This window comes from Labrus bergylta, chromosome 10, assembly GCF_963930695.1.
Source record: "Labrus bergylta chromosome 10, fLabBer1.1, whole genome shotgun sequence".
In the NCBI taxonomy this organism is placed as follows: domain Eukaryota; kingdom Metazoa; phylum Chordata; class Actinopteri; order Labriformes; family Labridae; genus Labrus; species Labrus bergylta.
The window spans coordinates 5077839-5105827 of record NC_089204.1 but is presented as its reverse complement, the minus strand read 5'-3'; the positions used below and the strand labels follow the sequence as shown (position 1 = coordinate 5105827).

The 27989-nt window shown below is 40.8% G+C and overlaps 1 protein-coding gene across 1 annotated transcript; it reads left to right on the top strand.

The window, feature by feature from the left end:
• btaf1 (BTAF1 RNA polymerase II, B-TFIID transcription factor-associated) lies at window positions 1-27989 on the top strand. The gene is made up of 38 exons (XM_020653274.3): window positions 1-400; window positions 3598-3721; window positions 3964-4078; window positions 4789-4932; window positions 6616-6815; window positions 9741-9874; window positions 10129-10258; window positions 10376-10444; window positions 10553-10642; window positions 10738-10833; window positions 10966-11142; window positions 11332-11472; window positions 11561-11685; window positions 12753-12873; window positions 13192-13296; window positions 14147-14296; window positions 15249-15391; window positions 15524-15698; window positions 15811-16014; window positions 16307-16727; window positions 17297-17481; window positions 17577-17733; window positions 18368-18477; window positions 19081-19282; window positions 19909-20057; window positions 20291-20443; window positions 20825-20946; window positions 22140-22307; window positions 22539-22616; window positions 22701-22830; window positions 22938-23079; window positions 23191-23321; window positions 23832-23954; window positions 24211-24363; window positions 24447-24658; window positions 24771-24930; window positions 25743-25913; window positions 26906-27989. Exons 1-38 carry the CDS (start codon window positions 387-389, stop codon window positions 27044-27046), a joined length of 5565 nt encoding a protein of 1854 aa, XP_020508930.1. The 5' UTR covers window positions 1-386; the 3' UTR covers window positions 27047-27989.

Genomic DNA, 27989 nt, shown 5'->3' with positions numbered 1-27989 from the left:
ATGGCTCCTCGTATAAAAACAGTCTTCTGGGTTGCCCCCAACGTGCAACAAAATAACTCTTTACACCTTATCAGGTTAAAATATTTATCCTCGAATAGTTCTGAAGGGTAACTCGAGCTTCCGATTGATATGCGTACGATGCTTGACGACGTTTCGTGTGAGAAGATAGATAAGAGACAAGAGGGAGAAGTTTGAAGCCATGAGTCGGTGCTGAAGTGTTTCTCTGTCCGCGGAGCCGCCAGGACACTCCGGGCCTCGGCTAACCTGCTAACCAGCTAATAACGTGCTGGTTGTTGTCTGGAAACGTTCAACAGCAGAGAGAAAGAAGGAGAAAGTTTCGAAATCACTGACTGCCTGTTGAATGTGGGGCAACACATTAATCAACAATGGCTGTATCAAGGTAAGATTAACGGGTTAGTCAGGTGGGCTAGCTTGCATACAATTAGCGGGCTAACATGCGAACACCCGCTTTTGACTTGTCAAAGAAAGGCCAACATGCTAACACAGTGTAACCTCACAGTGTAACTTTCTCACTGTTTCATTGACTGATTTAAAACTCGCAGGAGACCGGAGTGGCTTGTTTTTTTTTTACCTGCCCTATCACATTTCTCTGCCCTGAAGAAGGAAGAGACACATTCATGTTAAATAGTGAGAGTCTCTACTCACAGCAGATCAGACCTCTGACTGTCTGTGTGTCACTAACTAGACCCTTCATTAGGCTGTAACATCTCAAACAAAAGCATAGAACTTCTGAGGACCATAAGAAAGATAACATTTTTGTATTTCTTTGAGAGTAACTATTATTCTGCAGTGCATAATATTCAAGGGTTATCTACTATCTCCTGTATATTATTATTATTATTATTATTATTATTTAAATATGAGGCACAGCTCTCAGAATAAAACAACACACTACCTACAACCTCAATAACAAAGATGTAGTTGAAATAATGTTTCTAACAGAGCCAGTTAGGGATGTAAGGATTCACTCAACTCACGATACGATTCACGATACAATTTATTTTACAAAATGAGACTACAAACCCACTTGTCTTTGGATTGGCCTTTTAATGTTTTTGTTCTCTCAACAATGGGAGGTTATTGAAGCTTCTCATTGTGGTGTTAATTAAAGTCTGTATCATGTAGGTTGTGCTATCTGTGTAGTTCCTTGTCTTCTTGTAATATTTGCACACAGTTTCTGTCTCGTTTGTTATCTTCTCACCTCTTTGATTTTCTGTCTCGGGGAAGCTAAAATGCTTCCACACTTCCGATTTAAAAGACGGTGGTGCGTCCTCAATTTCTAAAACTTGCTCTGCAGCTGCCAACGCTCACTGTATTATTGATGATGGGTGATGGGAATTTTGACATCTTTGCATCAATTTATCACGATTTTACGATTAATCGTTACATCCTTAGTGCCAGTAGAAAATAGTGTGGCTCGATTATGGCAAAAATCATAATCACGATTATTTTTGCTTGATATAAGATCACGATTATTGACACTATTACTTGTTGATTTTACAACATTTGCATCATCACATGTGTTTAATAAACTTAAACACTCTGAAAAACAAGCAATGCATGACAATAAAAAAGTGAAAAATTATAAAAACAATCATCAATAATAATGATACAATACAATGACATTAACCATGTTTTTGACTTAGTAGTGATTAACTCTTTTGGCCAAAATATTAACAACAAATGCGTTGAAACAAACATAACAAAACCTTTGGACAAAACAAACGCAATACGGCCTGCTGTGCAGTAAAAGTTTTATCCCAATTCCCTTTTTTTTTCCTTCATCGTGAGAAGACAAAATTGAAATCAAAACTCGATTAATTGCCCAGCCCTAATAGAAAGTGAGCATTATGTAGTGAGGCAGAGTTAGATGGCACAGCGATATTGGATCAAATTATATCATACAAGTTTATTAATGTTGGTAATCAGACCAAGGACCCTGTTTGATGACTAGGTTTATTGATCCTTTTTAGAAGGATCAATGTATAAATTAGGCTGAATGATATTGAAAAAAAAGCGACACTGCGATATCTTTTCTTTTATGCAATATATTTTGGAAAAACTGGATAGCATTGTCTTATTGAGAATCATGCATAAAGATTGCAATATTTTCAACAAAGAACATGTTGTATATTTATATTTGTGAATGTATTCCCTGTGCTTCCTCAATTGGTACTTATTCTTTATTCTATTATAATTTCTATTCTACAGAATAGAATACAAACATTCCCGCCACAGAGCTGCGCTGCAGACAGCGCCCGGTGCTGAAGTGAAGCAGTTGCAGCCGACTCCTGTAGTCGGCTTGTTTATACCGCAATATTACAAATTGGGGTTACCGCGACAGCCCTAATGCTGAGTTAGAAAGCAATGCCTGCTTGCATAAAGTAACTTAACTTAATGAGAGAAAATTCAGGATAAAATTGCAATTAATTGTGCAGCCTTAATTGATTAGATATTATAATAGCATTAATACACATCGTAAACATGGACTAGTTAAAGATCACCTTCGGTTTTAAATTCCTATTGTCTATCCCTTAAATTAAAGTGCTGGGCGGATAATGGCAAGAGGGCAAGAACAAGTTGGTAATTGCAGCAAATATTTAAACCCCTATTTGAAATAAATTAGTAGTGTTGAAGTAAATGTAGTTTTCCGGGTCAAAGATTGGTCATTGGGTAAAGCATATGTTGCATGCAAACATTTCAATTTAAAGGAAATACACTAAGTTAGCACAGAACACCTGACGTATCACCTAAAAAGAAATGCAGTAGTAACCCTCATGTGATTGTTGTTTTAATTACAAAGAAAGTATTGATTGTCGTTTGAAGGTTTCATTATAACACTCTATTATTTAAGTTGTTTATTGCATAATGATATAAAAGTAACTGTGTGTATCCGGCCTATGACATCATTTGTAGTCCCCTGAATTAAAGCCTATCAAAAGAGTATTATGGCGGACCTTGTGGTAATTACCTTCAAGGGAATCTTTCCAAATGTAAATCTGCAGCCTGTCAAAGTGAAAGTGTGTTCTGCACTTACTTGCTGCACAATTTAAACAGTTAAGAATTATCTTCTGCAAGCGTTGTTATTCTGGTGTACTTGTCTAGCGCTTTCAGTTGTCACAATTCCACATGTTAGTGGTCCTCTTACTCAGCAAAGTATACTCCTCTTTAGTTTATCTTAAGTATAAGTGGGAGCCAGGCTCAAGCCCAGACTTTCTCTAATCCAGTCACCACTTGTATTAATAGCCTGCTAATGACATCAGTGAAAGGCCGGGATCATCAGACGCTCTGCCTCGGTGCAAAGCCAAACAATTCATTAGACATTATGATTTTTTTCATTCAAATGGGAACATCTGCAAAGGACAATCAATTTCTGAGAATATTATTTATTGTGTTGATGTGAATTTAAAGATTATGCTTCATATATTCTGGCCTTTTCATCAGGTTTCAAAAGCTTATACAGTGTTTGTACACAGTAAAGCACCAACAGTTTGAGAAGGGGAGCCAGCATGTTTGTTCTCTGCCTTGTATTTTCTATATTGCTTCTGTTCATCTTTTTTTTTGTGCATGTTCTAGACTTGATCGTCTGTTTATCCTGCTTGACACCGGAACAACACCAGTAACCAGGAAAGCAGCGGCCCAGCAGCTTGGAGAAGTAGTCAAACTCCACCCACATGAACTGCACAACCTCTTATCAAAGGTGTGTGTGTGTGATAGGTTCCTCCTGTGCATGTGAAACCTCTCTCTCCTTCTGCATAGGATGAGATCACTCTGGGTATCTTTGGTTATCCCTGTGAAATATGAAAAATACTGATCATTTATAACAGTGGTATTCTTGCTGGCAGAAAGGTCTTTTGTTTGACATCTTTCTGCCCTTCTCTTCAGGCTATTTTATTTTGTGCTGCACATCTGTAATCCTTTTTTCATTTTGCCAATAACAAGGTCCTGACCTACCTACGGAGTCCAAACTGGGACACCCGTATAGCAGCAGGACAAGCTGTAGAAGCCATAGTCAGGAATGTTCCTGAGTGGGACCCGGCCCCCAGGCCTAAAGAAGGTGAGCTCGGGAAGTCATGTTAGTTTCTAATTTGTTGAATTTAACTTATTAAGTGGAGGCCGATTTTCTCATTCCTCTTTGGCTAAAAGAAAGAAAACACTGCTTATTCACTTTTCATTTCAGAATCATCATTTATAAAAGACTCACAAAACAAAGGTTTCTTTGAGTTTAACAGTGCTGGCCCTAAAAGTCAAATAGTTTTAAACCTCAGTTGAAAAGATTTACATTCAACCTACATTCTGTCAGTCAAATATCAACACTTTGTTTATCAGCTGCACAATTGTAAACAGAGCAGTGCAGGAGCTTTAATTTAAGCAAATATGAAACTGAACTATTTTATTGATATTGTTAAAGCAACAGTGACTTGAGACTTGAAAGGGCACACTCACACTACCATGCTTATGCATGATTGTCCCCCCTCTCTATTCCCCCGCCGGCCTGCACTCACACTGCTCCAGGGCCTGTGGTACAAAGTGCTGTGGTACAAAGTGCTGTGGTACAAAGTGATTCTCACAGAGGAGAATCACTTTCTTAGCATGTAATGCAACAACATCTGTAAATCATGACTGTTTTTAAAAAGCTGCTCTAATGCCTCTAACGAATCTTATTCTTGGTTAAATACATCAGTGTGGACATGAACGGATTCATAAAGTGGTTAAAGAGATAGATGTGCATTTATCTGGTTGCCATATCTTGGTTGTTTCCTGTAGAGTCTTGTGAAGATTTATCTCCAGAGGACTCCTCCTGTGACCGTCTGACTTTCTACCACTTTGACATCGCCCGCCTCCTCAAACATGGAGCCTCTCTGTTGGGATCTGCCGGGGCTGAGTTTGAACTACAGGATGACAAAACTGGTTTGTGGTGATTCTTTTGTGAATCTTTCTTTTGTTACGGACAAATTCAAAGGGAGAAAGCTGATGCCTCATTACATTATGGTCATTCTGTGTGTAGAGTTTGACGGATGCAGATGGAATGTGTGAATAATTTGAGCCTTAACTATGAGAGAGGTCATCCTTTTTTCCCAATGCTGATCACTGGAGATTGTGTATTCTGTTGTTTCTGAATTTGAACAGATTTGGTATAATTTCTGGGCCTTTTTATTTGGATGGGACAGTGGATAGAGTAGTAAATTGGGAGGAGAGAGAGTGGGGAGTTGCATGTGGTAAAGGAACCACAGGTCAGGCTTAAACTCGGACTATAGCCTCCGTACATGGGGCGTCACCTAACTGCTATGCCATCAGCATCCCTGGAATTATTTTTGATTTAAGGAAACAGATTCTGCCACGACTTTAGCTTCCAAAACAGACTTTGTGCACCAGATTTACTCTTCATCCCTAAACTCACTTGATTGCTTGAAAATATGTAAAAACTGGACTGGCATGTAACAATAAGTGCTGGGCCATAAATCAATCTCAAAACAGCATTGTGAAAAATCTTTGGTCTTTTTTCCACTCTGGATAGTTGTTGACAGCTATCAAAAAGCTAAACGAAACAAAAATTTAATTGAGGGTCTTTAACTCTGTGCTGGCCGTTAAAATATTTCCAGCTGACTACTGTCATGAATATGACTTAATCGTTTTTGTCATCTGTCTTTGCAAGTTAAGCTGATCAAATGTCAGCAGCAGTTAGTGGCTTGCAGCCTCTGAAGCTATTTGAAAGAGTGTCTGGGGAAATGAAGTTTTACACCTTGAAACTTCTTTATTCAGCGTTTTAAATATAACTGTATGATCCCTTTTCTGGGAGTGTTTGTAGATGAGCTGTATTCCACTTAGAAATAATAATTTACACTGGAGCTTATTCCAACTGGCAGCAAAATAGAGAATAATCATGACAGTATTCATGAAAACAAAAAGTGATCATGGTTATGTTATACCACCAGTGTGGTTAGTTTACTATGAATTTGAATAAGCAAAGTAGGGCGTGCTATCTTTTCTCATGGTCATTTGAATTTTAACCCCCTGAATGAGTGTACGTACCTGTTTTCAGTTGTAGCTTCTGTTTAGTTAAAGACCGTTTGAACGATTTCTTGTAATGAAGAGCTTCTTGTGATACTGTTTCTGTATTTCTTTATGTTTACAGCACTTATCTTTTTTACCTCCTACTAGGGGTGGACGGTAAACAGATTTTTTGGTCTGCCACAACATCGATTTTTGCAATAACTGTAAATCCCAACAATGTTATGAAAAATCTCAGCTAATTTGTAGCTCCTCAACTGTGCAGGAAAAAAAACAAAACTTAAAACTGCAAAGATTCAGTTTCAAGCTACAATGTACTTCTCAACACAGTAACTTATAAAATCATCTTTCTCTGGTCTCATGCACAGAAATGAGTATTGCATCATTGCCTTATATCGCTTTATAATAATACTGTTATAGCAAAAAGCAATAAAACATCTGTGACATGAATCTGAGGTCAAATCACCCACCGCTGCCTCCTAGCTTACACTGTTTCACTGTTTAATATTCTCATCTACATGCTCTGTATTCCTCTCATAGCGACGGCTACGAGAAAGTTTTCATCCTTTCATGTGTGTTCAGGTGAGATGGACCCTAAGGAACGTCTGGCTCGCCAGAGAAAGCTTCTGCAGAAGAAGTTGGGTCTGGATATGGGTGCCGCCATCGGCATGGACACAGAGGATCTGTTCAATGATGAAGACCTTGACTACACCTGCCAATCCAGTGGACTAAGAGCCCATGGAAGCAAAGCCGCAGCTGGATCCAGTTCCAGAAACCATGTGGTGGGTCACTTTTCAACCTCTAAGCTTTGAGCTTGAACTCGTTTGGTCTTAGTGACTGTAAAGTTTAAGGAGAGTAGGAGTGAAGACGTTTTATAGTCATTAAAAAGAGTCATTACATTTTAATTAAAATTTCCTCTGACCTTTTTCTAGATAATTTCAAGACATCCAGTCTCTAACATGTTCAACAACCTGCAGTTCACAACCTCACAGAGGGGAAATAATCTATGTCAGAGGCACTTTCACAACTGAAAATACTCTTGTTTGGTTTTGGTGTGAGTCACTCGAGGTGAATGTTCCAGACTGTTGCTTACTGTGTTCACACCTCTGTGTACCTCTACATTACACACACCTTTTACTCGGGGTGGTTTCAGGCTAAAGTCTGTAGGAAATGGGCAGTTTGCGTTCACACATGGAGCCCACCTGGATAATGTGTAGGTTAACTGTTTGGATATTGCTCGGCTCTAAAGGTACATTTTGCAAAATGTTGAATAACAGTCTGTTAACGACTTCTGGTGCGTTTTCGATTAACGAACAAAGTAGACAAAACGAGTTTGCTCTAACATTAATACATGGTAGTCAGAACATATGCAGTGAAGTGATTTTGTTAAATCCATGAGCTGCTATGCTTTTTGTCAGTGCTCATGGGATTGTTCTTTTCAAATCAATAACCTCAGTCAGAATTATCTGGTTTTTAATACAAAAAAGGCACAAGATCACGAGTACAATCAGGGATCAGCAGGCCAAGATCACCGCCTCCACCTTCTGCCTGGTCTACAATGCACCCCCATGCCCACCCCTGCAGGTAGTGGGCTCAAGGGTGGTGGCTCCATGTTGTTCTTCCATCAGGGCCCTGTTGAATCGTGCCACCAGATGCTCGATGTCGAGCCTTTGTTTGTCAAGAGGCTGAAAACCGGCCTCAGCTCCAGCTTTTAGTCTGTCATTAGGTTGACTGAAAGTTAGAGTGAGACAGGAGGAGCCAGAAAACTGGGGGAACTTTCTTGGCCTACTGCCACCGTTTCGATACCTGTTTCAATACCATTGTATCAACATTTCCTAATTTCTTGTTTTTAATTATCAATGACTTTACACAAACTTCTGCGCACTATCTAAATTGCACAAAAACATTTGCAATGTTTGAGTATCCAAATATTGTGTTGTGTGGGATGAAGCTGTCTCAGCTCTGGGATCGGAGCTGTTTCTCAGTCTGGATATCTGTCTGTATTGTCTAGAAACTTCTAATGGTCAAGGATTGTGACTTTTGTGTCATTGATGATGCAGTTGGCTCTACTCTGGCATCTCTTTATAAAACGTCTCCGTTATGGATCTTAGAGCGCTCCCAGTGGGCCTTCTTACCTACAGCTGTGTAGCATTACAGTCAGATAAGAAACTGAATCTGGTTGTTTGTAAGCTCTCAAATGTGCATCACTAGAAGCTAAAGAACAAAGGAAAAATTGCCCTTATTTGTTTTAATACACCTTTTGTGCAATGCAGCAAAAACACTTGTCCTGACGTGGTAGCTGTTCCAAAAATGTATTTAAATTCACCCTGACTCAGCTGTTATCTATTTGGCCTGACACTCTTTGTGACTCATTCTGTTCTCTTTCTTAGCCTCAGATGAATCAAACTTTTGTGTTTTAGTCTTGAATCATGCGTTCTGTTCGTCATATGTTCTGGCCTGTGTGTAGTTTCTATTTTGGGGAGCTGCATATATCTAAACCTTGAAGGCAGAGAATATCAGTATTGTCAGTGTGGTAATGCAACAGAATAGACATATTTTTTTAATTCTTCGCTTTGATCTGTGTTAAGGATTTCAAACACACCACACATAATAACTGTCTAAATGTATGTGTTCATCATCGGTAGCTGCAGTAGATGTTGCATTATGAAAAATTTGGTTTTATACTCTGATGGTGTTTCTGGCAGAAATTTCCTCACAATAAAAAAACATGAATATTACTCATGGTCTAACGGGAAGGAGATTTCAATAAGTCTCAAAAGAACTGCAGAGGTTTTGGAGCAGGAGGATAAAAAAGTTTAAAGTCAAATGCACCGCTTGAAGATACATGAGACTTCGAGGCAGTGAGTGCGTTTGTGAAGTGAGTCATTGAATAATCTGCTCTACATTGTACAGTCATGAACACTGTAAGGCAGGCCAGGTCCAGCCTGCCACAGTTATCTTACCCAGTCTGACCTCTGCTGTTGTGTTACATAAAGTGCTCGACTTGATGTTGACCTCCTCCTACACCATATCCCCGGACTTGACTCTTGACCTTTAACATATTAACCCAACGGTTGCCTTGCACTTAGATCAGTCTTACCAGTGATATTCTGTTTTGCTAATGTTAGTCCAACGTAGCAAAGAGTTTTATTCTACCTGCTGTGCCCATAACTACACAGACATGCTTAACATGCATTCAAGATATGTGTTATCTGTAGATTAGGGATGTTTTAACTTTCAAACCATGCATCCTCCCATTTTTAATCCACTGTGGCCAGGAAGAAGAGCAGGTGTACCAGTACCTCTGTCCTCCAGGATGCATAATCTGGGGCAAAATATTGAACTCCAAGTTGCTTCATCAGCAAGCAGTGATGATCTGAAAAATCCAATTCTTTTAATCAAACACTTTGTTTTTTGGACCTCTTCTATGACCTTCAACAGAAGATTTTAGATTCCCAGACTAGACAATTACCAACAACATCACTAATACTTGTTTTAGATTTTATTTTTTTTATGAAAAGAATGATGGCTCTTAAAGTTTTTCCTGACACAGTAGGAGGAAATAAGATGAAAATGTTTGCCTTTGGATTGATACTCGAAAAAAAATGTGGCTTTTGGAAATAATTGATAAGAAAACCTGTCATAATGTATCTGATGGCGTTTGAAAGTGTTGAGTTAAATTATATAATCCTCTGTTTTACTTTCAGCCGATTCAAGCTGCTGAGTTGATCGACTCAGAGTTCAGACCAGGCATGAGCAATCGACAGAAGAACAAGGCGAAGAGGATGGCCAAGCTGGTGGCCAAACAAAGATCCAGAGACGTGGACTCAAATGAAAAGAGGTCAGATTATACAAACTGTGTCTAAAACATGCATAGTGGGACTTATCTCGTCTTCATCTCTTTCGGAAAAAATGACTCTGGATCTGAATGATCAGTCCTGGCTCTTTAAAAAAAGAGTGTACATAGTGTTAATATCAAAATACTTGAGATGTTCTAATGTCTGGCCCAATTTTAATCTCTACAGATCTGAGCCTTTATTTATTACGTTTGTTCTAAAGATTAAACGATTCTCTTTGTGTCCCTCTACCTCGTAGTAATGACAGTTTTGAGGGAGAACCTGAAGAGAAACGGAGAAAAACCACAAACGTCGTCATCGACCAACCAGCATCAGAGAATAAAGTCTTAATCGACAACGTTCCAGATAACTCCAGCCTTTCAGAGGAGGTTAGTAATCAGAAATATATTCAATAGCTTATTAATGTCAAGTCTTGCATACTATTTTACATGGTCATTTGTAGAAAATTAATGTATGTTTCTAATGTCTCATTGCTTTCTCTTCAGGCAAACGAGTGGCCTCTGGAGAGCTTCTGTGAGGAGCTCTGTAATGACCTCTTCAATCCTTCATGGGAGGTAAAAATAAACAAACAATGCAGACTTGAACAAAGGAGGGGTTTAACACCTGTGAAAAGTAAATGTGAACACAGAAGAAAGAATAATATTGCATGTGTTTGTTTACAGATTCGTCATGGTGCAGGCACAGGTCTTAGAGAAATCCTCAAGTCCCATGGTCCTGGCGGCGGGAAACTGGTGGGAAGCACTTCAGAACAGGTACATCCTAACCCTTCTTAGGTTGTTTTTTTTTTTTTTTAAAAGCTTTAATTGTGACTCAAACCTGACACAAACCATTTGACCTCATGGCTTAGATGCTGCGGCAGCATCAGGAGTGGATAGAGGATCTGGTCATCCGGCTCCTCTGTGTTTTCGCTTTGGACCGCTTTGGAGATTTTGTGTCTGACGAGGTGAGTTTTCAGTTTCTCAATTATTTGTCAAATCTAAGATTCTCCATTGAGCATTTCTCACAACATATTTTTGTAGGGCAGTGTTAGCTTGATGTATCCAAACGCTTTCTGTCTTTCATTTCCCTTTGCCAGGTGGTGGCTCCTGTCAGGGAGACGTGTGCACAGACCCTCGGCGTGGCCCTTCGTCATATGAATGAAACTGGTGTTTCGATGACCGTGGATGTTCTGCTGAAGCTGCTCAAAGAAGACCAATGGGAGGTCCGTCATGGAGGCCTGCTCGGGATCAAGTATGCCCTGGCTGTCCGACAGGTACCACCTGTTTTGGTTATATGATAAACTGTCAAATAAGCAAAGCAAGGTTCTACAATGTTAAATCTGAGTGCCATATGTTCAGGAATAAGAAAAAAAAAAGTGGGAAGAGAGGAAGGAAAAGTGAAACTGTAAAACATTTCCATCTCGTAAATCCACGTTGATTATGTCTGTTTCACTGTGTCTCAGGACCTGATCTCTGTTTTGCTGCCCCGGGTGCTCCCAGCCATCACTGTGGGTCTACAGGACCTGGATGACGATGTCAGAGCTGTGGCAGCATCATCCCTCATCCCTGTGGTGGAAGGTTTGGTACAGCTGCTACCCAACAAGGTCAGAGAGGCAGCAGAGGTGACTTTCTAACAGAACACATTTTGACCATTTTGGCTGAAATTAACTAGATTCTGTGTTTGTGTCTCAGGTGCCCTTCATAGTGAACACACTGTGGGATTCCCTTTTAGACCTGGACGACCTCACAGCTTCTACTAACAGCATCATGACACTGCTGTCCTCTCTGCTCACCTACCCGCAGGTCCGACAGTGCAGGTTGGTCTCAAAGAAGGTCACAGAGTAAATAGATGCTACTGTCTGCAATATGAAGTGTGAACAAAAGGAGAGGCAAAGGAAAACAAGTAGAAGTGTTTATAATCAAGTGTCGTGAAAAGGAAGGTAAGGCCCTGAATTGTTGTCAGAAATTTCATATTTATTAAGAATAACATTCGTTCTTACAGCTTTACTAAATACAAAGTATGAAGCCTTCTTGGTGGGGTACTAAACAATTCAATCTTTAAAAGATTCAATTTATTTAAAATATACAGGACATTATCACCGGGTAACTCTCCAGTGTTGAACAATTTAAACGCCATTGGCTGGTTTGATTAGGTAGTTCACATGCTAAGATAACAGGTGCTAACATGTGAAATAAATCAAATGACACTCTTACCATACATTGGACAAACAGGAGCACATACTTCTTGGAAGAACTTCCAGACCAGTATGGTTTGCTTCGTATGTGGTGGTGCTAATATTTACATGTGAAATTGCCCCTAAAGGCTCAAACCTGACGTGTCCAGTTGAGATGACTCATACATTCAGCAACCCCCACCTGCCAGTCTAAGCACCCACGTCCCTGATTATACAGCCTCAATGTAATTTAAATGGATGAGTTATTTGTGTTAATTTGTATGTCATGAATGGGGAAAGTGGTCGCTCAAGGCTCTGCTGGCTTCATTTTTGACTGTAGTCATAGAGGACATGTCATAATGGGATTTGCAAAATGTGTCATTGCGTATTAAGGCTGATGTCCTTCACATAGACTGAAGTGACTTGACTCATCTGTTGTCATTTAGCTGAAGGTCTCCTCTGAATTCTGTTTTAAGCTAAATATCAGCTCTGTGCCAAGAGGTTGGCTGAACTTCACTTGAACTTGATTTACGGCTGAGCAAACGTGCTTCACACAATTTCCTAATATCATGGCTGACCTTTTCAGTCTGTGTAGGTGTATGAATCTTCTAACGAGGCTTTCTTTTATCCAGTTGTATTTTAAAAGATGACCTTGCAGGGCCCTTTCCTGACTCTGTATTCATATTGACACGCTCTGTTGTCCACTCCAGCATGCAGCAGTCATTAACAGTCCTGGTTCCTCGGGTTTGGCCATTTTTGAGACACACGATATCATCAGTAAGAAGGGCAGCGCTGGAGACACTTTTCACACTGCTCTCTAAAGCTGAGCAGGTAAATTTGACTGAAGACAACTGGATACTCATGTTATATATATATATATAGCATCCTTATACACACAACATTAAATAAGGTATAAAAAATATATGCATTAGGATTATTACTGCATACTAACTTTCTACTTTTTATTGTACATCCATGTTTGTGTTTTTTTTTTTAAACCAAAAACAAAACAAATTCCTTGTATGTGTAAAACTACTTGGCGATAAACTTGATTCTTCTTTTCTCATTCTGATAATTAACTAAACTTTGTGACAGTCTTGTATAGTCCCTCGCCTAAGTGTTTAGACCTTTTCTGTTTTTGTTCATCAGAGCTGTGCCATGTGGATTAACCCCATCCTACAGGACATGCTTCGACACATATTTCAGTCCTGCATACTGGAGAGCAATGAGGAAATCCTTGAGCTGATCCAAAAGGTTTGTTAAATGGGTAAAATGACCAAGGACATCTTACACCTAAGGACTTTTCAGGAGATTTCAAAGTCAGAATAAAATCAGGAGAACTTTGCTAGAGTCTGAGTCCGCTCCAGTGATCTCAGTCTTTTGTTGCACGGTGGTCATTCAACTTTTTTTTGTCTTGTCTTATTCAAATTGTACTTTTAGTAGTTTGAGTAATAGTAATAGGACTCGTAATAGTAGGAGTCGCCATCACCGAACAGGAAGCTGCAGACTAGTAAACATGCTCCTGGACTGTGGAATAGGAGGAGAAACTGGGGGAGTTGTGTAGAGAGCAAAATGCATTTTAGACATGTTCTTCCCTTTTGTACCAGGATAGAGTGGAGAAGGAAAGAAGGTTGGGGATTTCTAGGTACTCAGCATTTTCTGTCAGAGTATGCTAGGGAAGTTCTCGGTCATCACCGTGGAGTTCAGCCCTCAAAACCCAAGTTTCAACCAGGAATATAAACTTGATTATTGTTCTCTGGATTTCGAGGGCCACTCTATCGTGATTTTAAAAGGGGAGGATATGTCAAGAAGAGGAGCTCTTGCTTTCTTGAAAGCTCCACCAGTTTCTACTGAAAAGTTTTAGTTGTAAAATTTTCACGATGTGCATGATGGGAAATCATGGCAAAAGGAATCTAGTTTTATTCTTTCAGTTAATGACCCTGCAAAATCTCCAGTCTTTGTAACATCTTAGTCTGTGACTAAAACTCTGAGTTTCTGACACAAAGTCTTCCAGAAGCTAAGTTATTTTTGTCACCCCAAGAATTTTCCATTTATTTTAAATGTACATTTCTCACTTTTTCCCCTTTCCCATGTCTTTGTGCAGGTGTGGATGGAGCTGCTGTCTCAGGCACCCCAGCAGTACGTGGTAGCAGCCAGCTGTCCGTGGATGGGTGCCTGGCTCTGTCTCATGATGCAGGCCTCACACATTCCCATAGACCTGAACATGCTGCTGGAAGTGAAGTCTCGCTCCAAGGCAGGGCTATTTCACTCTACCATACAAGACTGAGACATATGAATTCTGTTAATTCTCAGCTGATAATTTCTGGCTGTAGTTAATGTGGTGTTGTAGTGACTGGTTTCTTGGATATGATTCTTCATTCAGACCAACCTGTGAAAGTGATATTATCTTAGCTTTAACATTAAGAAAAGGTCGTTTATTTCTGCATTTATAAATACCCATGTTTGTTATAAACCATTTAATGCATCTGATCCAAACTATCAAATGACTGAAATAAATACGTCTTAAAGGGTTAGTATGACCTTTGAAGGACCATGGGATGTTTCTGATTCGAAGTTCATGCAAATATTATGCATGTCTTCGAAACATCGCTCAAAACATCAAACTGAGGTTGCTTGGGTGTGTTTTCCAGTCAGCAGATCTTCAGCAAATCTGTAGGAGGAAATAAAAATGCATCAGATAAGCTGCATTCAACCCAACAAGTCAATTTCAAAAAAAAAAAAAGTGTATGAAATGTTCCGTTGAAGGAGAAATTAGAAAATACCGCCTGTTGGTTTCTTGTCTGATTGGCAAACCTAGGGATGTCAAAACCTTCTCTGGTTAAAACAGAAGAAGAGCATTCAGGACCAGAATATAAAATTCAAGGACATACTGGCTGCTGCATTGTTGTTAGACAAGAAAGCACTTCAACATAGCATGTTTCCTTAATTTCTGATTATATAGTAAGGTCATTTTCTCATTTCATTTAGTAGTTATCTTACATATTGGTCCTTTAAGAAAGGCTTAGTAGTAGTGAGCAAAGTAGGAGTTGTACTCTAGGTACATAATGGACAAAACATAAGCAGATACTTGTATTTATATGTAAGGCCAATATTGATGGAAAATGTTTTGGCCTGATACATTGAGCATCCCTAACTTGATTGAAGTTGTTAGACTTAATGATGTTCATGTTGTCTCTCCCTAACAGGATAAGATGGGTGCAAAGGCCCGCCAAGGTACCATCCTGGTGAAGGAAACGGTTCAGGAGTACATAGCAGGAGCAGAGACTGTGGCAGACGACTCGCTGACACGAGACTATGTAGTGATGCGAGCTCGTCTCATGGCTGCTAGGTAAACTCTTACTGTTGAAATTAAAAGTTTTCATCCCTGGCTGAACATGTGGCTGCCACTCAGTAAATAAAGAGAACCATGTTAAGCTTAAAGTTTTAAAAGTGTTTCTGCTGCTCTCTGTCTGTATTCCAGATTGCTGGGAGCTCTGTGTAGGTGTATCTGTGACCCTCAGCTCAATGCTGCATCACAGGAGATGCGACCAGCTGAGTCTTTGGGCCAGCTGTTGCTCTTCCACCTTAACTCCAAGTCTGCCCTGCAGCGCATAGCTGTGTCTCTGGTGCTCTGTGAGTGGGCTGCACTGCAGAAGGTGAAAAGCTTAGACGAACAGTTTGTTAATGGTTGAGTCATTTTAAATTTTGGTACTTTTTGGATGTTTTTTGAGCATAAAATAATCAAAAAAGCGTTAATGTCTCTCTCAGGATTGTCAGCTGGTGTCGTCCATGGTGCAGCCTCGTCTTCTGGCTGTTCTGTCTGAGCACTTGTACTATGATGAGATCGCCATCCCCTTCACACGCATGCAGAATGAATGCAAGCAGCTCATTGCACTGCTAGCTGAATCCAACATAGACCTGCAGGATCGCCTCAGTTGTAGCGTTTTCACTATTGATCAAGCTAACGACCTGGTAGGTACAGCCACACATGCATGTCAGAACACAGAGTCTGATTAGATGATGCAGAAACCTTTTACTGGCAGTAGTCCTAAATTAAGTGACTTTAAGCGTTTTTGTAATGCAATAAAATAAAATTGCTATCCTTAACTTGGACTAGAAAAGATGACTGACTTGGGAAATGTTCATCTTGGATCTTTCTGTCCTGAACTGACATTTTCTGTAAATGTATGGCGCACACAGTTGTTCCTCAGTTAAATTTGTTTAAGTTCCAGACTCACCCCCTCTCCCTCTGCTTGTTCCCTAGGTAACCACCATCTTTACAGACTCGACGGGAGCTCTGAACGTCAATTCCAAACAGTGGCAGGCACTGGACAGTAAACGGCAGCAGGCTCAGTCCACAGTGCTGGAGACGAGCACAGAATGGCAGCAGCTTCATCTGCGTGTCCACATGTTCACCGCCTGTGCAGTCATTAACCTGCAGGTTCTTCCCGACAAACTCAACCCGCTGGTCCGACCTCTGATGGAGTCAATAAAGCGAGAAGAGAACGCTCTGATTCAGGGATACGCTGCTTCTTTCACAGCTAAGCTGCTGCAGCAGTGTGCTGGACGCTCGCCATGCCCCAATCCCAAGATCATCAAAAACCTCTGTGCCTCTGCTTGTGTGGACTCTGCAGCCACACCCTCATCTGCCTGCCCCGTGCCCCCAACACAAGAAAACTCCAAAGGTTAGAGCTGTTTAAAGACGCGCAATATTCCAAATTTTATTGAAAAATGTTGGCTACCAGGTTTCACATTGAAAAGACAAAGTTAAACCAGGAACAGTCTGAAAGAAAAGTTAGCAGTCTGTCTCAGTCTTGCATGGCTCAACACCAACTTAAAACTTTTGATAAAAAGGGCATCCTCTCCTTTCTGGTTGCCAAAATTAAGTATATAGTTTAGAAATTAAATAGAATACTATCTGATTTAAAAAAAAAAGTAAAATGTCTCTCAAAATGCTCAAAAGTTTAATAACAGTAACTAAACAATTATACACAATTTGAAACTTTCTCTCTATTTTGTGCATTAGCTGATAATATTTTAATGCAACTGTTGTCTTCCCAAACCTCTCGATAATAGGTCAATCATGTAGCTTAGTGCTCCTTATTGACATGTGTTCATGTGACTATAATGCGTCAAATATTCAAAAGTGTTGATTTAAAGTTCCACAGCCAAAGCTATTAAAACAGAGGAAATTCTAAATTCAGTAAAGTCCTAATACAGACTGGATTTTTTTCTGTCTTCCTTGTGTCATTAGGCTGTGGGTTGGAGAAAGACGGCATGCATCACATGGTAAACAAAACACGAGGGATCATCACCCTGTACCGCCACCAAAAGGCAGCGTTTGCCATCACCAGTAAAAGAGGGCCAGCCCCTAAAGCCCCAAAGACCCCCAGCACTGAGCTCCCTCCAGGCAGCACCATCAGCACTGATAATGACGAGGTAAAGAAGACTTCTAAAGTACAGATCTTCACATTAAGCTCATTATGACCTCAGTTTGTGTTGATCTTCTCCTCTATGAATTGTTTCCTCTTCAGAGCAAGAAACCCTTCCTCATTCAGAGACGAGGGTCGGAGTTCTCCCTGACGACTATTGCTCGGCACTTTGGTGCAGACTTCACCACGACTCTGCCGTACCTGTGGGAGAGCACAGTGGGACCTCTGAGAACTGTGGTGACAGCAGGTTACAGCCTCGGTATGTGGATTTGATTGAATACATTTTAACAGCACCAAAGCAACAACTGTCCACACAAATCTCAAATAATCTGTCTGAAATGTAAATTTTTGTGTTCAAAATCTGTAATACTCGCTGATGTGAAACACAGGTGGTTGCTAAATTTTGTTTAGGACTAAGTTATCTGCTAGTGTGAGCAATGTCAGCAAGGTGCTTTAATTGGGGGAAAAGCAAATGTTTTTTAAAGATTTCATGGATCAAAAACAATAAACAGGGACTGGTTTGTCCAGATTTGTTTCCAATGTAAATTTATTTTAAGGCCTAAATATGAAGAGAAGAGGGTGAGCTACTGAGGTGGCTCCATTTGGTTTGTGAATTAGTCTTTCAAACAAGTTTAAGACACAGTAATCTTGTTTTTTTTTATATTTTATATTCCAATGAGAAGTAGGATCATGTATGCAATCTGTGACATTTTTTAACCCTTGGGATTGTTCCCTAATTTGACATTATTTTTATAAATGAATTAATAAAAGGCTGTCCCTCATTGCCCTCACTTTTCAGACCCAACAACTACTTGCACTTCTTATTAAAGGTGTAGAAGTTGGTATTAGCCTTGATGCTAATAAGTCCTGTATGTCTTCTTCATGTGTTCTAGATAGGCAAGTTGAGCTGGAGAGGGGAGATGCTGCAGCTCAGGATCTGGTTAACTCTCTACAAGTGCTGGAAGTCATGGCTGGAGCCATGGCTGCTGAACTCAAACCTCTGGTAAGACTGCCGCTCCTCCAATTCTGCTCTACACTGTTTCTATAGCATCATCAATTGAACCATATTAATATTCAACAGTTAAAAAAGTCATTATCAGTAACTGCAGTGTGCTTTAGGTGAACTGAGTCAGCATCCTGTTGCTCCCTTTGTACCACCTGTTAGATTAAGGGAGATTTGGTCAATGGCTGAAACGGGGACTTGTATTCACAAAGCTGAATGTTTTAGACAAGCTTTTCATTATACACCTTCTTGCTTTAGACAAAGCATAATTTTTTGCTGGCTAAAATCAACACTGTCTCTGATAATGCAAACATAGTCTTCATAGATCACGTTAGTGGCTGAGTATCAAACCAACTCAATAAATAGTACTCAACATGGAGTCGGAATACATTTTAAGGCATACATAGTTGTTAAATTGTTGTTAGACTGTCAAAAAACATTTTGTCTTAAAGTTAATGGCATAACAATGAAGCCTCAAAGAAGAAGTTCTTATAAGTATCTCAATACAGCATAACATCGGGGACACCACTAGTCACAGACTCACACCCTGCTTATCCTACAAAGAAAGCACATTTATCATTTCTGTTTCTGCTTTTGTTGTAGCTCCTGGAGCATCTACCCCAACTGTTCACCTGCCTGCAGCACCCATACACAGCAGTGCGTCACATGACGGCACGCTGTGTTGGCGTGTTTAGTAAGATCGCCATGCTGGAGACCATGAACAGTTTCCTGGAGTGTGTGCTCCCCTGGTTAGCAGCAATCGGGGACTGCACCAAACAGGAGGGTGCCATCGAGGCTTTAGCCTGTATCCTAAAAACAGTGACTAAAATAAACATCCTGTTCTAATGCACTTCATTACAGATGTCTGGAATCCTTTTTTAAACAAAGTACAAAGAATGCTAAGAGGAGATGTGATTTGCAAGTTGTTAAAAGTTTACAATAGAGATGATCTGATCAAAATTTGTTTAAGCTAAAAGTATGTTATTCAACCAACAATAATTTGTAATGCAGCACTGGAATACATAGAAAATGAATCCAATAGTACAGTACATAGAGTCAGAAACTGGAGAGAGAGAGAGAGAGTGGGGAATAGCATGCACGACAAAATTGAAAAATCTAGATTAGATTTGATTAAATAATTTCTCTATTATCCCAGAGGAGCAATTTATATTACAGCCAGTAGTACAACACAAACAATATAAAAAAAATACAAATAAGGGAGGAATAAATAAAATCAATTTGGGCACATTTGAAAACCACACAAACAATAAATAAATACATACCATAAATCTGGTCTTTCTGCTGAAGGCTTCAGCTAGTGTGACATTTTAGATTAGTTTAAACAGGACTGTGTAAATATCATCGACTGACCCTTGAAGTTGTTGCTGTAGTATTCCTGTTCAGTTCTTTCCTTGACTAACATCTGTCCAGGTGTGATGGAGCAGCTGGATGTGGACATCGTGCCCTACATCGTGCTGCTTGTTGTACCCGTGCTGGGCCGTATGAGTGACCCCAGTGACAGCATCCGTTTCATGGCCACACAGTGCTTTGCTACACTCATCCGCCTGCTGCCTTTAGAGGTACGAGCACACACAGAATCAGAGATACTTTATTAATCCCCCGGGGGGACATTTGCTCTTAAACACAATCAAGTGTGGAAATATAGGAATATAAATAAGTATATATATTTAGCAGCAGTTTTGTTTTTATGCAACATTAATATTCTACAAAATGGTTTGATTGCATCCTTGCTGAACACCACTTCATATGTACCAAGTGTTTTGCTTCTAAAGTTTTCTGTTCTCTCAATCAGGCAGGGATACCTGACCCTCCAGCCATGTCCGCAGACCTGATCCGGCAGAAGGCCAGAGAACGCCACTTCCTGGAGCAACTACTAGATGGAAGAAAACTGGAGAACTACAAGATCCCTGTTCCTATCAAAGCTGAACTCAGGAAGTACCAGCAGGTGGGTGTCAGGGTCCACTATTCCCTTTAAAAAAAAAAACTCCTTAGGCTGAAATCAGAAGGAGGCTCAGGCTGTGTCACATTTAAACAACATGTCGGGTTTTTGACCGAGAGGCTCTTCATGTCGTGTCTGAGGTTTTTCTGCAGACAACGAACGGTCTTCTTGACATCTTTAATTTGGAGCAGACAAACAGACGGGTTGTGTGCGTCTGCTTTGACCGTCCATCACTTCAATGTAGCAGTGTAAAAAGCTAATATGCTTCTATTGGTCACCAAACTAGCGTCAACAAGTCAACCTTAACTGTCAGATGATTGGCTATTTTTTTATCTCTTTAAGTTTGTTTGTTTTTTTACAGTTGTGTATGCTTGTGTTGTCCTGCAGGACGGAGTGAACTGGCTGTCCTTCCTGAACAAATACAAGCTGCACGGGATCCTGTGTGATGACATGGGCCTCGGCAAGACGCTGCAGTCCATCTGCATCCTGGCAGGAGATACCTACCTCAGGTACGCGGTCCAAACATCACTCAGAGGGCGAATCAGTGTGCTGAAGCACAAAAAAACCTGAAAGTCAAAACAACAATAACACTCAGTCTCCTTCATAATATACAAAGGATGTGACATGTTGGCATCATTTATAACCCATTGAACTCTTTAATTCAGAAAGCTTTAAACTCCTAATACTTTCAGGCAAAGAGCCTTGATGTGTCTGCTATCATAAAGAAAAAAGGTTATTAAAACACATTCTGTGGGATTCAACTTTAAAGTGAGCTGAAATTAAAACTGAAGAAATGGGTCTGAATTTGAACGATGGGAGTTAAGGTTATACATTTGTATATGACTTAAATTCATAACAAATTCAGAGGAAATGAACAATTAGTCATTAAAGACAACTGTCTCTGTTTTCATTCCAAAAGTAGAATCACGCGCTGTGTAAATAATGTTTTCAAAATGTGTCCTTATTTATTGGTAAATACATTAAGAACATTGGTTTTGAAAACTGATAGTCACAGTAAAAAAAACAAACTCACATTTAAGTTTGCTCCAAAAAAAGTTGTCTTGCGATTTTTAACAAAAAGAGGAATTTCCTTTTTGAGTTGATTTTGTAAAACGTGAATAGATTTCTATTTATTTCTGACGACAGTGAGCCTGCACAAAGGTGTGAGTGTGAGAGAGAGAGAGAGTTTGAGGACATTCCTAGGCTGGAGTAGTACGAGCTTCGCTTCACCCCCGCTATTATACATCAACCACGATTCTTTTTTAGGTCACCTTCAGACTTCATGGATTGTGTGCCCTGACAGTATCGTCACAGAAATAAATCAGAATCCCCCCAAAAAATGACATATTTGCTGTACATACTCCTAAAGCCTGGGGCGACAGATTTATTAAAAACACACTTTTTGAAATGTTCTAAGGATTAAAAGCAGGAGCTTCAGAAATAACTTATGTTCAAGTAAGAAGACCTAAAGCACATTTAGAACAGTTACTCCTACAAACGCAAGAGGACAGGGGTTAAATAATCATCATGAAATTATAATACAGGGCAGAAACCGGTGCATGAAAATTCTTCATAAAGAACAGTCTGACACTTTTAACATCAACACTTCTTTGATCTCATTGTTTTTAAAAAGCTCTTTAATGTTCGAGCTGCTGTGTGAGTAAACCGGACTCAGCCATCTGTATGTGTGATGTCTGCTCAGGGCTCAGGAGTACGCCAAGACTAAAGCGGCTGACTGCAGCCCCATGCCCTCTCTGGTGGTTTGTCCGCCCACGCTGACCGGACACTGGGTGGACGAAGTGAGCAAGTTCTGCTCTAAAGAGTACCTCCACCCGCTGCATTACACCGGACCTCCTACAGAACGGATGCGGTAAAGAAGATTACTCAGACTTTTATTTTGGAAAGAAAAATGCTTTCATACAAACGCAGAGATTTCTGACCTCCATTTCTGACCTCCATTTCTGAACCACTCCAGACTTTATGAGCTGAATAAACAAAGTGAAATAAAGTTTTGTTTAAAGTTAGCCTGGATCAGTGATCATAAGATGAACGTGTTCTCTTAAAAGTCCTCATGGACCTAAACAAACATTTTCTGTTCCAGGTTACAACATCAAGTTAAGAAACACAATCTCATAGTCGCCTCTTACGATGTTGTTCGGAACGACATCGACTTTTTTAGGTGAGTCTCACTCCTGTCCTAACATCAGATGGTGTTTTAGAAGTCGGTGCTCAGTTTTTAATGTTCTGTCTCTCTGCATTGTAGAAATATCAAATTTAACTACTGCATCCTTGATGAGGGTCATGTCATCAAAAACGGGAAAACCAAACTCTCCAAAGCCATCAAGCAGTTGGCCGCCAACTTCAGAGTCATCTTATCAGGAACGCCCATTCAGGTGAGGCTCTGTCACCTGGCAATCAAATGTATTTGGAAAATAAAAAAGATCTTTCATTGTGTAGTGATGAGTCAGACCATGAATATCTTTCTGCTCTGTGATCCCAGAACAACGTCCTGGAGCTCTGGTCGTTGTTCGACTTCCTCATGCCAGGCTTCCTGGGAACGGAACGACAGTTTGCTGCTCGCTACGGTAAACCGATCCTGGCCAGCCGGGACGCCAAAAGTTCCTCACGGGAACAGGAAGCAGGTACGTCAGCTCTCGGTCTCTGAAAGTTTGTCACTGGTGTGGCTTGGTTTAGATTTAAAGATCTGGCTTCGTGCACAGTTGACTGTAGTTAATGCTGGTTTCTCCTGCCAGGTGTCCTTGCGATGGAGGCGCTTCATCGACAGGTGTTGCCCTTCCTCCTGAGGAGGATGAAGGAGGACGTCCTCCAGGACCTTCCTCCTAAAATCATTCAGGACTATTACTGCAACCTGAGTCCTCTACAGGTACGTGTGAACTCTGCTTCTCTTAACTGAAAGTAGACCTACATCTTTCTCCTACCTCATCCTCCTTTTCTTCTGATTTTCTTTGATTGCTTCTCTTTCCTTCTTCTCTTCTCCCTCTCCTTCTTCTACTACTTTTTCTTCATCTTCTTTGTGCCATCAGTATTGTTTTTATCAACCGGACTTCCCACTTTATCCTGCAAACATAAATGGAAAGTCTTTTTTCTTTTATTCTTTTCTATTTTTTAGATACATTTTTGGTCCTTTGCCTTTATTTTGATAGGACAGTGAACAGAGTAGGTCATGGAAGAGAGAGAGTGGGGAGGTAGGAGAGCAGGAAAGCGGCCTTAAGTCAGACATGAACCCGGGCGCACACTTGGAGTACTATATCCTCTGTACATGGGGCGGGTCTGACCTCTAGGCCATCAGCGTGTCTGAAGTTTTCTTACTTAACTATGTTGTTACTTCGAGGTTGATGATATAATTCAAAGTATGTTGTTTTGCCGCCTGAAGGTTCAGCTGTATGAAGACTTTGCAAAGTCTCGAGCCAAGGCCAGTGTGGACGACAGCCTCTCTACAGCCTCAACAGAAGAGGAGGAGAAGCCTAAGCTGAAGGCTACAGGACATGTCTTCCAGGTACACTGTTCTTTTTTTCTAAATATTTATTTCCAGATGGTACGAAGGGTAAACCAGAAACAGAAGCTGACGATGTTGATGTGCTTTTTTTAAGCATCCTCATGTTTGTACCTCGAAGTCTTCTTTTATTTTTATCTCTGTTGTTTGAATAATAGCACTCATTTTTCAGGCCTATTGTTTACCTTTTTATGTTTTGCAGATGCATCCCACTACAACTAGTCAGTACTAAGTACATTTTGTTTCTCCATTATTGCAGGCGCTGCAGTACCTGAGGAAGCTGTGTAACCACCCGAGCCTGGTCCTGACCCCGCAGCATCCAGAGTACAAACGTGTCACTGAGCAGCTGGCGAGCCAGAACTCGAGCCTGCGGGACATTCTGCACGCGCCCAAACTCTCAGCTCTCAAACAGGTAAAGTTCCTTTAGATCAGCTTCACTGTTTCCTTTCTGCTCGGCTCCAACAGTGTGATACTCACGTGTCCTCTGCTCTCCAGCTGCTGTTGGACTGTGGTCTCGGTGGTGGTGTTGGATCAGAGGGCGGCACTGAGGCAGTGGTGGCCCAGCATCGTGTGCTCATCTTCTGTCAGCTGAAGAGTATGCTGGATATTGTGGAGCACGACCTGCTGAAGCCCAAACTGCCCTCGGTCACCTACCTGAGGCTGGATGGCAGCGTGCAGGCCGGCCTGCGTCACTCCATCGTCTCCAGGTGAGGGCCTTCAACTTTTTACTCTTTTTAATGAAATACGAAATGAACTGCTGGATCATATTTATGATAAGGGAAATATTTCTGATCTGAATCGAACTATTGTCTCTTTCAGGTTTAACAACGACCCGTCCATCGATGTGCTGCTGCTGACCACACACGTTGGAGGTCTGGGTCTGAACCTGACTGGTGCAGACACCGTGGTGTTTGTGGAACACGACTGGAACCCAATGAGGGACCTGCAGGCGATGGACCGAGCCCACAGGATAGGACAGGTACTGTTGATGGACACACAGAGAAAACACATCATAAAGCTTAGTGTGAGCCTGAAGCAGCACTTTGGGGGACACACCATTAACACTGCAGGAGTCTGAGATATCAGAGATCAGACATAAAATATTTCACCTGTGGACTCTTTTTCTGAATGTACAAAAAAAAAAAGGTATAAACAGAATAAGAAAGGGACATTGGGTTTTTTCATTCAAAGCAAAAGGAGTCTCATATTTATCCACATAGGTGATTATAGCTTCTGAGGGTAATGTATTTCTTCCACTTCTCAAATTTGTTCTTCTGAAGCCTCAAAGATAAGGTGGTCCATTCCATTTAGAAGATTTCATGACTTTAATCATACCGGTCCTCTCTATAGATCCTGTTTTGGTTTTGTTCACTTTTTGTCAAGAGTTCATCCAAATATATGTAACACTCTGTGGATCAAACACCAAAGACTAAAGCCTGATAAAAATTATAATAATGATAATTAATAATTCTTTAACTGGATTCTCCAAATCCACTAAAGACAGTTTCTCATTTGAACAGTATGAACCGTGTCCCCTTAAAATCCTCATTGTGTGTCAAATTCAGGTTTCATTACAACACTGTCTCCCACTATGGGATGTTCATCACTGTTTCCCTCATGAATTATTAAAGTCCTCTGTTTGAACAGTGTTGGATTGTGTGACACTGCTGCTCTTGTCTGGAACCAGTGAAGCAAAATGAACCAAGTGAAATGAAGTTGGCAGGGCGGCTCAGTCCCCTTTTCGTCTGGTCCATTCTCTTAATGGTGTCCTCGTGTGTTTGTGTGTTGCAGAAACGGGTGGTGAACGTCTACAGGCTGATCACTCGCGGCACACTGGAGGAGAAGATCATGGGTCTGCAGAAATTTAAGATGAGCATCGCCAACACCGTCATCAGCCAAGACAACTCCAGCATGCAGAGCATGGGCACAGACCAGCTCCTCAACCTGTTCACCCTGGACAAGGTGAGACCTCCAGGTGGTCCCAGCTCAGATACAGTGCTGAGGGGGGTTAATGGGTGTCAAAGATCGCTCACAAAGAAATGGAAACAAACATCATGTGGTCACTCTGTTAGTACAGAAGTTCAGTTTGCTCACATCTTAATAATCAAATAGAAAAATTAGACAGAGCAAAATGTATCTTACTGTTACTATAAAGACATAAATGAGATTCTCTGAAAAAACACAATGACTTAATTATTCCCTTTGATTATCCTGGTTTTGGTCGATATTCAAAAGGAACCTGACTTTAACCTTTAACTTTAATGTCAGAAGGGATGCAACAAGGCAGAGGTTTGGACTTAATATGTTCTTATTGGGGGATGCATTATGGTTATTGTTTAAATGCACACAGAATATATTTACCTTCAAGGAGGGATCTAAAGGATCGGAGGACATTCATTCACATTTTCTTTGAACTCTTTTAGCCATAAACCAAGTACTATAAAACTGGTTTAATTTCTTACCACATCGATTGTGCTGCCCTGCAGTTTCTGCAGAAATGAATCAAGTTCTTTAATATTCTTTAGTCTGCATTTTTTAGGAAGTGCTTCAAAATTAAACTTAAGTAATTCCAGATATCTTGTACAGCACAGAATATTTCTGTAGCCCATGGCTGCAGACATGCACACAAAAACCTGCTGATATGTATAAAACTATTAAAGTTAGGAGCTTTATAAATAACTTAAAATTAAGTTAGACAGCCTAAAGCACGATTAAAGCAGGTATTCCTACAAACAAAAGAGGACCAAAAATCCCAAAAGGATGTAGAAGAGGGACACATTGGAGCATGTTGTGAGATCAATAAGCCCAGTGTTTGGATTCTTATCAAACTCAATACTGAAAAACACATCTGACATGTGTCCCAAACACTGACACATCTACCTGCATGCTGTGCTGTTACCTTCTGAGCCTCCTTCCTGTTTGCCTGATCGGTCTGCTGTGTCGATGTGTTTCAGGGTGAGAAGGCTGAGCAGTCAGCGTCAACCTCAGGGAAGTCCTCCATGAAGTCTGTGCTGGACGGACTGGGGGAGCTTTGGGACCAGCAGCAGTACGACTCAGAGTACAACCTGGACACCTTCATGCACTCCCTACAGTAGCACTGCAAGACCCCCACCACAGCCCTCTTCCACACCCACGTAGCCTCCGTCTGCTGACCGAGCTGGACCCGGTCAGAGCCGGAGGAGACCCAAACTGCTGCAGATAACTTTCGCAGTCCACCTTACACCTAACGCAGGATAAATGAGGTGGGCTGATAGTTAACGTTCATGACCATAAGCAATAACTCAAGCACAGCTGGAATAAAAAAACTAAATTTTAACGCCTCAAACTAAACGGTACACGGCAGAAAAGTGTGTCTTAACATTTTTAGGAAATCCCATAATTCTTCGAGATTTGCAGAGAACCCCTAAGAGGTGGTACAACGTGTCTGTACCAAACATCTCCAGTGTTAGTTTACAACATCTGCATTAGTCCGCGGTGATGATGCGTCCTAGCTATCCTTCAAGCTCCAGGTGCTGCTTTTCTCCCATGATGCATTGCCAGAGTATACAGTGTTAACTACTTCACCATTACTCTCCTATCCCACTGATCTCATGGTCTTAAAGCGCTGCGATGCCCCGCCACGTCTGTCAGCTGCTCTCTGACTGATACAAACATTTTTCTGTACGACAAAAGGGAAACGGGTGGAGAGCGAGGGAGCTCTCTGGAGGACGCACAGGATATCATCACTGACTCTTTCTGGCACAGTGATGAGCAGGTTGTGCTGTAGAGGGCGCTGTAGTTTCCCCTCGCCCCGGGAGAGTCTGTTCACATGAGCTGTGTGTTTGACAAATGAACGAGTGTGTCCTGCTCTTCAAACGTGGTGTCAAAAGGAGCACTTGAAGCAGCTTTACAGAGACTGAACATGGGGCCAAGAGGAAACTGGTACCTGAAAGATGCCACAAGTATTTTAAAAAGAAGAAATAGACTTGTACATACTTCTGTAACTGCTGCTTTTTCTTTATGATTGTGGAGTTGTAATAAATTCTACAAACCTTTGAA

Excerpts from the sequence above, each read along its gene's own strand:
- btaf1 (XM_020653274.3), top strand. Across the intron at positions 18,478-19,080 it reads CTGCTGAACTCAAACCTCTG|CTCCTGGAGCATCTACCCCA; the intron begins GTAAGACTGCCG and ends CTTTTGTTGTAG. Across the intron at positions 24,364-24,446 it reads AACTCTCAGCTCTCAAACAG|CTGCTGTTGGACTGTGGTCT; the intron begins GTAAAGTTCCTT and ends TCTGCTCTCCAG.